Source organism: Lipotes vexillifer, unplaced genomic scaffold (assembly GCF_000442215.2).
Source record: "Lipotes vexillifer unplaced genomic scaffold, Lipotes_vexillifer_v1.1 scaffold1233, whole genome shotgun sequence".
Taxonomy (NCBI): domain Eukaryota; kingdom Metazoa; phylum Chordata; class Mammalia; order Artiodactyla; family Lipotidae; genus Lipotes; species Lipotes vexillifer.
The window spans coordinates 841526-855237 of NW_006782167.1; the positions used below are offsets into that span (position 1 = coordinate 841526).

The 13712-nt window shown below is 46.1% G+C and overlaps 1 protein-coding gene across 1 annotated transcript in view; it reads left to right on the top strand.

Annotated features, from left to right (window-relative positions):
* The window catches only part of DNAH9 (dynein axonemal heavy chain 9), a 301371-nt gene that overhangs the window by 112303 nt on the left and 175356 nt on the right, over positions 1-13712 (top strand). Inside the window, 2 exon segments of the mRNA XM_007455019.1 lie at positions 3041-3145; positions 11761-11918. Coding sequence (XP_007455081.1) covers positions 3041-3145; positions 11761-11918 — 263 coding nt within the window.

Below are 13712 nucleotides of genomic sequence, written 5' to 3' on the forward strand. Positions count from 1 at the left end.
CCTGCTGACTCCCTGTTTCCTTCCGGCCAGGTTCCTCATGCCATCAGTACTAATCATCTTATTTTTCCCCGTAGGCCAGGGTGGACATCTTAAGACATCTTAATTGTTTCCTGTCCTTCCTTCCGTCATTCCAATCATTCAGCAATGTTTATTCTTCCTTCAGCAAGGCTCTCGCTTCCAGGCCTTCAACCTTATTCTGAGAGCCCTTATCCTGTCCCAGAAATTCACCGTCTTATGGCAAGGCAACAGCCCAGCCCAGCCCAGCTAATGGTAACATTGTGCTGTTGTGGTGACATCTTAATTGTTTCCTGTCAAAAAACGGGGCCACGTGGAGTCCTGGGTTCTGCTCAGGCCCTTGGGGGTAAAGTGTTGGGTGACGATTATCCCGCTATGGAAACTCTACTTTCTTCTGTTTTATGTATTGGATTTCCATTTGATGAAAGGTATCCACAGCTTTAAAAAGTTTTAAAACCACTGTTAGCTGGAGAAGCATGGGTTTTGATTCTCAAAATTCTGACTTAGTGTTTATAACCTTTGACAGATGGCAATATATATATATAATGTGTGTATGTGATATACATATATGTAATGTGTGTGTATGTGATAGTTGACAGGTTTGTTTTTTAGTTTTTTGGTTTTTTTTCCTTTTCTGGTACGTGGGCCTCTCACTGCTGTGGCCTCTCCCATTGCGGAGCACAGGCTCCAGACGCACAGGCCCAGCGGCCATGGCTCACGGGCCCAGCCGCTCCGCGACATGTGGGATCCTCCCGGACCGGGGCACGAACCCGTGTCCCCTGCATCAGCAGGCGGACTCTCAACCACTGCGCCACCAGGGAAGCCCCAGACAGGTTGTTTTATTATTTTACGTGTGTGTGTGTGTGTGTGTGTGTGTGTGTGTGTGTGTGTGTGGCAACCTGTCAAATGTCACAAATACTAAGCAGAAGTTCGGGAATATAAGTATGTCATATAAATGAAATATAAAATATATATTACGTTTTATTATATATACGTGTATATATGCATATGTATACACACACACACATTCATGAATATAATACTAGCAATATCCACCTGCAGAATTTTTTTGAGCACACAAACACAATGCCTAGAACTTATGTCACCTCCTCAGAGAGACTGTGACTTCTCAATCTGAAATAGCTACATGTCCATTACATCTCAATAAAACAGAATGAATAAATAAATAGCCACATTACCCTCATGTTAAGACTTCATTGGAACTTATCACTACTGATAGTTTAGTGTTCATTGTCTGTTTTCCCCGTTAGGATCCAAAACCCTGAGGATCGGGTCAATTCTCCCTTGTTCAGGGATGAATCCTCATGACCTAGGACAACCCCTAGCACATAGCACAGGCTCAGAGTAGATTTGTTGCATGAATAGGGAAATCAGTTAATTCAAGGAGCTTAGTAAAAGGTGGGGTTGATTCTTCCCTCTGTTTTCAAAGTCTGCCCCGCATCTAACCTAGGTTATGTGTTGTTAGACTGGGTCTCCTAAAATACCGATTTAATCTTGTTTTTCTCTGCTCCAAACCTCCAAAGATCTCTTATAATATTTCAAGCCTTTTCAGAACCATGGCCCTCTTTATTAAATCAACTTTCATGCCAAAATGACACCTTTGTTTTTCTCTGTACATAGCATGACTTTGCTCATCCTTTGTCCATAATCCTTCCTCCTCCTGGAAAGCCCTTTTCCTTCTGCTATGCCTGCACAGACACTGTTATCTTATTAAGCCATGATTCCAATGTATGTTCTGAAGATACCATGTACTTCTGTGAGATATCAATACTCCAGATCTTCTGGTTCTGTTCTTGTGTTCCTTCCACTTCACTAATGTTTGCCAGAATGCGTTCTGAGAAAATCAGGGGTCACATGAGAAAAAAAAAATCCTAGCCATATAACAAAGTTGAACTAATTTAATTTTGTCTGACTTCTCAGGGCCCTTAAAATGCCCTTATACATTGTAAATTGACCAAAGTGGGTTATAGAAAGCAATGTTTTCCAAACTTGATTTACCAGAGAGTCTTGTCTTCAAGGAGCATCTCCCAGCTTTGGCATTCCATGAAATAAACTTTGGAAAGTGCTGTTGTAGTACTATGTGAAATTCACTTCTTTGGCAAAACTGATCCTTCTAGAACACTTTGACCCACCCCTCTCTGAACTGCATAACATTTGTGATCTATATTATCCATTGGAACCACTGCTCATGTAGCAATTTACCTGTTTTATTTGTATGCCTTATCTCCACAACCTAACTAGAAGCTCTTAGAGGAACTGAGCCTCTCTGGGTCTAGCACATGAGCTATGCATGGAGCAGATAGTCAAAAAATGCCCACTGAGTAAATGAATGGACTTTTCGACTATTTGCATGTTCTGAGCACATCAGTGATGTTTCCTTGCCTATGGCCTTGAGTGTCTCCCAGTCGTCTCTCCCTTTATATGGCTCCATGGTTTACCAGTTCACATTGAATGGCCAGAGTGGTTTTCATTTTTAGGACAGATATACCATCTTCCATCTGAAATTATTCCCTTATTCCTCTCATTTTAAAAGATTTACCTGTAGTTTATTTCCAAAAGAGGTTATCCCTTCCCACCCCCATCTCCAGCTTCCCATCACTCTGGGAAACCTGGGTATTTTGCATGAATTCAAAGAGACAGACATAAACTTTTTCATCAGCACATGCTGAAGGCTGAGTGGAAGGATTTTTGTCTGTATGATGCAAGAAATATAATATTTTATTCGTTTCCTGGGATTTTGAAAGCTACAGAATCGATAAAAGCCTGATGACATTTTAAAGGGATTTTGGTCGAAGTGTCTTGAAAAGGTTCTGTTTGATCCCATGACTTATGTTGGCACCCGAAGCCATCAAAATTTTAATTGTCCTTGAAATTGTAATACGAGTTTCTAACCAGTGGTCTTTAGGGAACTGGAAGTTCTGCAATAAAGGGGATGGAAAATTACTTAGATGGGTAACAGTAAGCCCAGCAGTTAGTAATTTAATCTTTGTACATTTTGTTGCAGGCTTGCGGCAACATCTACAAAGGCCTTGCTCAGACTGGTGCCTGGGGCTGTTTTGATGAGTTTAATCGAATCTCCGTGGAGGTCTTGTCAGTGGTGGCTGTGCAGGTATGGGGGCCAGAACTTGATGGGAGCGCTGTGGTCTTCATGCCAAGCACTGAGGACTTGTATATCCTCTTGCTTTTACCCTCTTCTCATCCACTTGCCTCTACCCTTTCCCCTGTTGCATTTCCTGCCCTTTCTTCTACCTGCTAAAATCAGGCCTGGGTGCAGGATATGGGTATTGTGCTGGTCCCTACCAAGATGGATCCATTTACTGGCCATGATTTTCCATTTCCTCCTCTGTAAAACAGGAAGAAAGAACATCCATGCACCTGCTTCACAGGGGTAGGAAAAGATCCAAAAAGATGGCAGAGCCCAGCTCCTTAGAAGAGGCACAGACTTGGGAAGTTGTCAGACCAGGACTTGAAATTCAGTTCATCCGTTTCCTCTCTGAGCATCCTAGCCAGGCACCCCACCTCCCTCAGCCTCGCTCACCTAATTATGTACAAAGTGAGGGGGCAGCATGAGTGTTATTGGATGAAGAAAATCAGTTTTTGGTTAGATTTCCCCTAAGCATGGCACTTGTCTTTCAGGTCATCCGGGAAGCGCTTACTAAACACCTACAGCATAGTCAGTGCTGTGCTCAAGGCCAGTGTGAAGGGTCCCCAGTTGAATAGGACACTATTCCTAACTTCAAAAATCTTGAGTTCTTGAGACACTCTTCAATGTTCTAGATGTGATTTGATTTCTGTTATCTTGAAGCCAGGCCTTGAAAAGATGGAGAGGATTTGGATTTGGGTAAGGATCCCATAGACAGTGGGAACAGCAGGAAGCGGGGGGGGGCGGGGTAGAAAAAAGTGAACAAACCTTTGCTGAAAGTCTGCTTTGTACCAACTTGCTGATGTTTGTCTGCATTGTTTCTTGGTGAAGTTCCTGAAAGTTGCAGAAATGTAGGTTCTTCTCTTGTTCCCAGGGGTGATACGGGGTCTTCCCTTTCCTTAGGGTTGTTTGATTCAGTAGGAGTAGGTAGAAGTAAGTCACAGAGCTGCCTGAGCACTCTCTCAGCTGAAAACCCTTGACTGGCTTGGTTCACAAGAGCTGACTGTGCTGTCACATTGGCAGCCTGAAACTGGCTACCACGGAAATGGGCAAATCCTACAGGGGCAATTTTTTTTCCCTGGAGAGCTGGTTGTTACACGTTTACCAGCACACCTCTGCCTCGTGAGAATATGAGGCCGGTGTTGCCAGATATTTTACATTTTAAGGAGAAGCTGAGAGTCCAGATTTTTATTAAAAATCTCTAGATTTCTAAAAGTTGGCAATTTATTTAATTAAAAACAGAACCTGAGCTGAACAAACAAAACACGTCCACTGACTGCATTCACCTCCAAGTAGTCACCTCACAACTTGGAACCAGGAATGATGCTTCTGTAAAGACTGTTTGAGTTTTGTGATATAAGATGTAGAGTAGGGCTTCCCTGGTGGCGCAGTGGTTGAGAGTCCGCCTGCCGATGCAGGGGACATGGGTTCGTGCCCCGGTCTGGGAAGATCCCACATGCCGCGGAGCGGCTGGGCCCGTGAGCCATGGCTGCTGAGCCTGCGCGTCCGGAGCCTGTGCTCCGCAACGGGAGAAGCCACAACAGTGAGAGGCCCGCGTACCGCAAAAAAAAAAAGATGTAGAGTAAAAGAAAATGAACTTTTCTTGAAGTACTAATTCTAGGTCTGGAACGGTTCTGAAAATCAAGAGAGAAGCATAAGCTTCTTGCCACAGTGTCTATTGGGATCGATAACCCATAATTATTTCTACCCATCTTTATGTCCACCTCTTTCATCTTTGCTTTTATGATTTTCTGACCCCTTTCCTGGCTGCTTGCCACAGCTTCTGGAGAGCACTTCTTGTTCTCATCAGCTAGGCTGTGCTGCTGTCACTGCCTCACTTAAACCCAGGACCATTCATCATGAATAGTCACACCTGTGGTGTCCCGATGCAGCACTCAGTGCCTGGGGTTGCTGACGGGCTGTCTCCATGTGTCCCCACAAGGAGCCCAGGGGAAGAGCAAAAGGTGGGAGCCACAACAAGGTCAGCAGAGACCTCTTCGTGGGCTCCAGAGGTATAAACAAGTTCCACATGGAATTGGGCTTTTAAAAGAGCAGGTTCTTGTAGAGTGGAGTTAGCCAGACAAGGCAGGGGAGAAGTGGTTATGTGTGTAAGCTCTGAAACCACACTGCCAGTGTTCAGTTCTGGTTCTGCCACTTTACTAGCTGTGTGACCTTGGGCAAGTCCATGTCTCAAGTTCCACATTTGTAAAGGGAGTTAATAATACTAATACCTACTAGATGCAGCTGTAGTAATTATTAAGTGAGTTAACATATGTAAAGCACTTAAAATGAAGCCCTACACATAATAGGCAATAAATGTTAGTCTCTGTTACGATGGTGATAGTGATGGTGGTGGTGATGTTGATGGTGGTGGTGATGGTGATAATGATGATGATGGTGATGACCATGGTGATGGTGGTAATGGTGGTGGTGGTGATGATGATGATGGTGATGACCACAATGATGATGATGGTGGGGGGGGGGTGGTGATGTTCATGATTACTATCATTATTACCTGAACCCTGCAGGAAATGGGTTGAAGAAAAGTAGAAGGCTGGAACACAGGACAGGGAAGAAGGGTCTACTCCCTGGTCTCAGCAGTCTCCCCTGCACTGTTCACTCCTTCTCAGCCGGCCAGGCTCTGGCTATCTTAACAAACTTAACAGTGTCCTAACCGATGAGGCAGTGCCCAACAGCCACTGTCCCCAGTGCATAGTAGACAGATGCTGTGAATTTGCCTTACGGTATTTTGAAACTGCCAAACACAAGGTCAGTGATGAGTTCAAGATTAATTCCCTTTTGCTTCTGAAATTAACTGAATTAAATTCAATCGAATTCCCTGATGATTCCACACTCTCGTCTAGGAATACATCATAGGAAACATTCTCAAGAAAGTGGTCTGACAACAACCTGGGCAAAATCTGAGCTAGTACCATTTAAAATCATAGACCCATCCAAGGAGAAGGTTGCACTAACTGTCCACGCTGCAATCCAGACTGGCACATTGGTGCAGAAGCTGCAGCAGCTGTGAGAGTTCTACCCACCCTACCTCTCCCCTCCTGCCTCTCCTCACATGTCTGTGCCCCTCTTCCCAGCGACTTCTACAAAAGTGAGCATATGCCTCGGTATTCTTGGAGGTGGAAATTTTCATGTCTCTGTCAGGTTGGTCAAGCAGAATTGCATATCCAGTTGAGAAAACTGTGGCAATTCCAAGAACAATTACTCTGTTATTTTTAAAACGTGTAAGTTGCTGCATACTATTTTGGGGAATTTTGCCACTACTATTGCAATCAGCTCCCTAGGCCTTGGGTTATCTGGGCCAGGGGACATGTGCCACTACTCTGTACCTCCAGCCCCTGGTCCCCCTCCACGCTGCCTGGTCAGGCATCCCTGCCACTTTATCCCTTCCACAGTTACGAGCCCTGGCAGTGGGCTGGGCTGGGGCAGCAAGTGGCTAGAAGCAGCAGAGCAGCTAGCAGGGACTCAGGAGCCCATCATAGCAGTGTTCCAAGTACTCAAGGAGCTGAACAAATGCTAGCATCTCAGAGCCAAGGGAACTCCCATGTAACACCGTTTATATAGGAGTTTAAGGTCTAAGGTAAAAACAGAAATATTTTTTTAAATGTAAAAAGTGATGAGTGGTTTGTACTGCCTGAAGGCAGCAGACTCCAATCTGCCACTGCAGAGAGAAGCATGGAGTGAGCCAGGCAGGATTTTAATAATGCATGGCATTTGAGGGCAAAGGCTGGAGAAGAGAATGACCCCAGGGGACCACAGAAGGAATGGGCCACTTCCCTAGAATGTAGGGGGGCGACGTAGAGGGGTGTGGAGAAAAAGCGGAGAGGAGGAGCATAGCCTAGGGCTAGCCGATGACCTCCTTAAAATTTATCACCTGCGGGTAAGATGGGATGACTTTGTTACTTCAGCAGTGTGTCTGATGCAAGGCCCTGCCTGGGTGGGAGGGTATAGGGGCAGAACCGCCTGTGATCACCAACTTCCAGTCTTTGGAGGGAAAGGTGTCATTCTTAAGATATCCAGTCAAGCCACTGTGGTCAGACAAGCACACGTGGCTTGTGTAGATAGCAGGACTGATCATTTGATATCAGAGCTGGGCTGCAATATAGAGAAGTAAGACCTACACACCCATCTAAAATATAAGGCAGGAAGGAAGTTCCATTCAAGAGGTGCAGTTAAAGCCTGTAGAAACTGAAAGAAAGCGAGCCCATCCAGTCAAGAGGCAGTGGAGGCTCATGAATTGGAATGGGGCACTGTGGTCCCGGGGCAAGGCCACTCCTGAGAATGGACAGTGGAGGGTGCCGGGTGGGGTGGTGGCAGCTAGCCCTGTGCTGTTCCAGCGGCGGACCAGCAGCATCAGCATCCCCTGGGCACCTATTAGAAACGCAGACTCTCAAACCCACCACAGACCTGCTGTAACAGAATCTGCACTTTCACAAGACCCCCAGTGGTTCATAGGCACCATGAAGTTGGAGACAAGCTGCCCTGGGTGCAGTATTCTCCACCCTGGTTGCACGTTAGAATTGCCTGGCGATTCTGAAAAATAGCAGTGCACAAATGCACAGTCTCCACCCCAAAGATTTTGATTTCATTGGTCTGGGGCAGGACCTAGGCATCAAAGTTCAAAAAAAAACCTTCCTGCATGGTTCTCATGTTCAGCAAACATTGAGAACCAGAGCTGAGAGGGAGACTGTGAAGTAAAGAGAAAATGCTTGAGGACCGTGGAGCTTGGGTTCACACCAAGACCCACAGGATCAAGCCTGGCTGGTCCAGGTGAGTGGGCTGCAGGGACATGTCCTCTCCATGGCAGGTGGGGCAGAAGGATCGGAGGACTCAGCCTCCTAGAGAGGTGGAGGGGGGTCAGTCTGCAGGTGTGAATGGAGACACCTGGGCAGAAGCAAGTATGAGTAGAAATCTAAGAACTGACTGGACTGCAGTGGTTCTTGGACTTCAGCATGCATCAGAATCACCCGGAGGGCTTGTTAAAAGATGCTTTGTTGGACCACACTTCCAGAATTTCTGATTTGATCAGTCCGGGCTGGGGCCAAGAATGTGCATGCGAATTTGGTAGGACCCAGGGACACAAGGTGTGGAATGGTGGACAAGTCACTTATATCTTCTTGGCCTCAGTTTCCTCATTGGTAAAATGTTTGGTCCAGATCATGGTTTTCTCAGCTTAGGCACTAAGGCTGTCTTGGGCCTGAAAATTCTTTGTTGCAAGGATCTGTCTTGTGCGTTTCAGGATGTTTAGCTACATCCCTGGCCTCTACCCACTAGATGCAAGCAGCAACCTCCCCGCTAGTTGTGACAACAAACATGTCTCCATATGTGGCCAAATGTCCCCTGGGGAGGGCAGGTGCAAAATCACCCCCAGTAGAGGACACTGGTTTCTACACAGCTCTCCATTTTTGCTTGTTTTCTTAATGGGTGGAGAAAGCACCTTTTTTATTTCATGGAAACCTATGTCTCTAAATTGTAACAAACATCATTATTTTCACAGCAAAACAAATTTCTCCGAAATGGTATATATTAGATGAGGAGCTGTGTGTGGCTGGCAGTGTTCCTACTGGTAGAAGGCCGTGTGGGGAAGTGACTAAAAGTATATGCTTTGGCCCCAGACTGCCTGATTTTAACTCAGGTTGCCCCACTTACCAACTGTTAGGCATCCGGCAAGTTTCATTTTTCTTTTAACTTTTTATTTTGAATTTATTTTAGAATTGTAGGAAGTCATAGAAAACCAATTACAGAAAAGTTGCAAAATAGTATAGAGTTCCCTCATGCCTCCCCTAATGCCTGCATCTTCCAGGACTGTAGCACAGTCTTCACTGCCTTCAGCCTCAGTTTCCCCACCTATGAAATGAGGATCCACCCATCTCATACAGCTGTTGAAAGGACTGAATGGGTTAATTCATATAAAATTCTCAGAAAAGCGCCTGATACATATCAAGTGCTCAGTAAATGGCAGTTATTATTTCGTTATTGTTCCCCATGGCAAAAGTGATGAGTCTTTAGTGGGGAAACGGACCCCCACAAGTGAGGAGTGTACCTCGCACCTTAGATACAGTCCGTACCTACCTGTGTGTGCACCTCCACCTGGCTGGGCTGCAGTTTAATCCGTATGATCCCGGTTCACCTGCTTCTACCCCCCCCCCACCCCACCGCCTCCTGAAGGACCTCCGGACTTTACCAGGCCCCCTGGACCCTGGGCACTGTTACAGTCCAGTGGCTTGTTCTGTGGACCTCGGCTGCTTCTAAGGCAGCAAGGAAATGCCAGCCAGATGGCCTCCTGTCCTGCGTGAGCCTGGCCATCAGAGGCTGCTCTCAGCAGTGAGGCTCCAGCCTTAACTGCCTCCTTGAGTCTGTCCAACACTCTCCCTCAAGAGCCCCCGCAGAATTTTACACAAAAGCACAGATGCTGCAAGTCCTACAGTGCCTCACAGATTCTCACTGAGCATGAGGTGTCTGGGCCTCGGGGTGCAGGAGAGAGTGCTGGGTCAGAGCGAATAGCAGAAAGGGTCCCGGGCTCTGGCCTTAGCCCAAAGGTGTCAGAGCCATTTGCAAGTAGTAATGAAAGTCCCTTCCCTACTCCGCCACACGGGGGGAGCTCTGTGTATTTTACAGGTGGCAGGACCGGGGCGGAAGGAGAGACCCCAGCCTTCCCCACTCGCAGGCCTCGCGGGGTGATGAGGGTGGCGAGAGGCCCCATGGCCCAGCAGTGCTACGAGTGCCACGGGAACCAACAGAGCCCAAGCTGTTTGGCCAGCGTGCTGGGTGCTGGAGGCTGCCTCTGCCAGGACACACTGACATGCTGTGCGTGGAGTTTCAGCCTCCAGCTAACTACTGTGAGCTCAGATGCATTCTGTCATCAGAGCTTCACTTGGGAAAGCAGCTGAATCCCAACTGTGGACCCGCCAGGTGTTCTGGCAGATACCGCCCTTCCAGGCACTGGAGAGAGCCTTGCCCGTGGTGGATGGCCCAGCTGCCTTCAGGCTCTCTTCCTCTCTCTCTCCTTCTCTCTGTCTCTGTCTCTGTCTGTCTGTGTGTCTGTCTCTCTGGTCCAGCTGTCTCTCTGTCTCTGTCTCTCTCTTTTATAAGTGTTCCAGCTTTAATTCTTTCTGTCTCTATCTGTCTGTCTGTCTCTTTTGTTTACGGTCCAGCTCTGTCTCTCTCCCTCCCTCTCCTTCTCTGTCTCTCTGTCTCTGTCTCTCTCTGGTACGTGGTCCAGCTGGCTCTCTGTCTCTCTGTTGTTTAAGATCCAACTGTTCCTGTCTCCTTCTCTCTTATATACACTCCAGCTGTTTTTCTCCGTGCTTCTCTCTCTGTCTCTCTCTCTCTCTGTCTTTCTGTCTCTGTCTCACACACACACACACACACACACACACACACACACACACACACACACACACACACACACACATCCCTGCAGCCCAACTCCACGGAACCCCTGACTATTCTAAATACCCTGATCACAGCTGATATGCACGAGCCTCATTCAAACCTTTGCCCCGGCCCCAGCTTCCCGGCTTTGCTCTCAAGAGCCCTAAGAGGCTAGAAATCCTCAGAGACATTCCAGGCCTGGCTGGACAAGTGAGCCCCTTTTGTCTTCCCTCCTTCTGTTGCTGATCATTATCACACACGCTTTTCCAAAGCACCAGATGTTCATTTCTGTCTCTCCTTCCACTGCTATAAGTATGATCTAGAATCTAGATCTAACTAGGTCAACCTTCAGCTTCTTAAATCCCCTCCGGTTCCAGACCATATTTAAGGAAAAGTCTAATCTCTTTAGAAAGGCACGAATAGCCCCTGGGGATCTGGCCCAGCCTCCCTTTGCTTTGTCCCCCCCCCCTCACCATACGCTCCATCCCTGCCGGAGTCGCCTGTGTTTTCCAGGTTTGTTCCAGAGATGTAGACAGAGGAGTAGCCGAGAGGGTTAGATCCAGATGAGGACACACTGCAGTGATGGCGGCAGTCACATCAAGAGTTCCCATGTTAGCTGCTATTATTGAGCGTTTTCTGTGTGCTAAACTCCTTGCGGACTTTATTTCATTTACTCCTAGAACAAGCCTAGGGGGTAGGTCCTAGCATTCTCTCCATCATGTAGCAGCTAAGAGCCCAGGTTCCAGAATCCACGTGCCTGGATTCAGATGCAGACGCCAGCACTTAGCAGTTGTGTAGGGCTCAGCAAACTACTCCACCTCTTGGGATGATGGTACTAAAGAGCCCCCGAGCATCCTGGTGAGGATCACATGACATAATACAGAACAATGCTCAAGACAGCGGTCAGTGTGGAGAGGACTGGTGGTCAGAGTTGTTTGCTGTTCACCCCCAACCTCTTAGGCACCATATGATAAGCGTGGATATGGGGATACGGGTGGCCAGATTTCTTTTGGACATGCACCCAGTGCCCATCGGTAAAGAGCCCAGGGCGCAGTCGCCAGTCCTGTCCTTCCCTGACGGGGGGCCAAGAGCAAGTGTTTGTGTTGTGTGACCACAGGGTCCCAGCCTTAGCTACCACTCCGCCTCTGGTATGCAGAGGAGGTAGCATTTTCCGATGACTTGTTCACCAGGTAAAAAGCATTCAAGATGCAATTCGAGATAAGAAGCAGCGGTTCAACTTCCTTGGAGAGGAGATTAGCCTGAACCCTTCTGTGGGCATCTTCATCACCATGAACCCAGGCTACGCCGGCCGCACAGAGCTGCCAGAAAACCTCAAGGCTCTGTTCAGGTGAGTGTCTGCTCTGCCCCGTGCAAGGGCCCCGGAGAGAAGCTTCTTTTACTTTTTCCACTGAAAATGTATGACATATATATTAAAAGAAATGTGGAACATATAAAAAGGTAGATTTTACAAAACCACGTTTAATGCCATAACCAGTAAAATTATTTTTTGCTTAATTGTGTTCTTTTCTTTACAGGCATATAAAGTCATGCATTTGTAGTCTACGTGTGTGGTCTACGCGCAGTTTTGTATTGTTTTGTTTTTTCATTTCATAGTCTATAATAATCCTATCATAAATGGTTTCTTCTTCTGTTAGGTATTCTTAAGAAATCTCATTTCATGACTGCATTTTATTCTATCAAATGCATGGTCCACAATGTAGTTAACTAGTCCACAGTAGTTAAATATAACAGTTAAAATAAATTTATTCATCATGGTATAATATACATAAGTATTTTTTTTTGTATGCATGATTATTTTCTTTGGCTAGCTTCCCAGGAATGGAATCACTGAATTAACAGGGAGGAACTTTTTTTAAGGCTCTTGATACACATTACCAAATTGCTTTCTACAAAGAGCTGTGCTGAATGACCCTCTCACAGGTGACACATGATAGCACCTCTTTTATTTTACCTTTGCCACCAGTGGATATTGCCACGCTTTTAAATCTTCTTTATTGAGATAAGAAAACACAAAAGCATTTCCTAGCAGGGGCTGGAGTCTTCGTTCTTTTTTCAGAAAAGAGAAGTCAGCCCAACAAAGAGAAAACTGAAAGGATTCTTCATGGCTTCTGATTGTCTGTCTACTGAACTGGTACCTGAGAGAGAGGCTGTGAGAGCGAAAACAAAGCTGTGTCTCATCTTTGGACTGAGAGCCAGCGCTCTCTGTTGCGGACACAGAGGCCCAGGAGGCCACTGGAAAGCTCCCTGTGTCCTTCAGTCCCTCACTTTCACTGCTCCAGGGGTGGGGCAGTACCTCCTTGTTCAGGCAGGTCCCCACCTTAACCAAGAATGTCAGCAGGCTGTGGGAACTGGTGCCACAGAGTACTATACTGATCACTATTTGCTTATGCAAAGTATTTATTAAGTAAACTGTGTGCTATGAACAATACTGGACAGGGCTTATCACCCTGATAAGAATTATTCCTTACATTTTTTCCCCTGAATTTAAAGGTAACATATACCCATAGAAGAAAATTTTGGGGAAAAACAGAAAAGTACTTGTAAAAATAATAAATACAAACATCTACTTTCACATTTAACTCTCACAAAAACCCTGTGAGGTAGATACTATTAGGATCCCCCTTTGAACTGTGAGAAAACAGATTCAGCAGATTTCCCAGGGTGGTAACCATAGTTACTAAGGTGAGCTAGTAACCCAATTAGTAAGCAGCAGAACTAGAGTTTGAACCTAGGCAGTCTGATTGCAGACTCTGCTCTGCCCACCCCAGTCCCATCATCCAGAGAAAGTCAATGTGACCCCTTGCCAGCTGCCTTCCAGTATTGTGGGGGCAGAGTGTTTCTTTTTCAAACTTAGGATCAGACTCTCTAGAGTTTAGTACCCTGCCTTCATTAATTAATGTTTTCCTGTGTCATTAAATAGTTTTTCTTCTACAGCATTGTTTTTCACAGCTGCACTGCACTCCGGTGTACGGAGGCGTATTTAACCTTATGTTAGGTTACAAATTAATTTTGAGAATCTAAGTATTTGCTTGCTCCTTTGAATTTGAATCTAATTTAAAATAATATAAGGGAAAAATGTACTTGAATGATATGTTTTTGAAAATTTTATATCAGTGTAGGG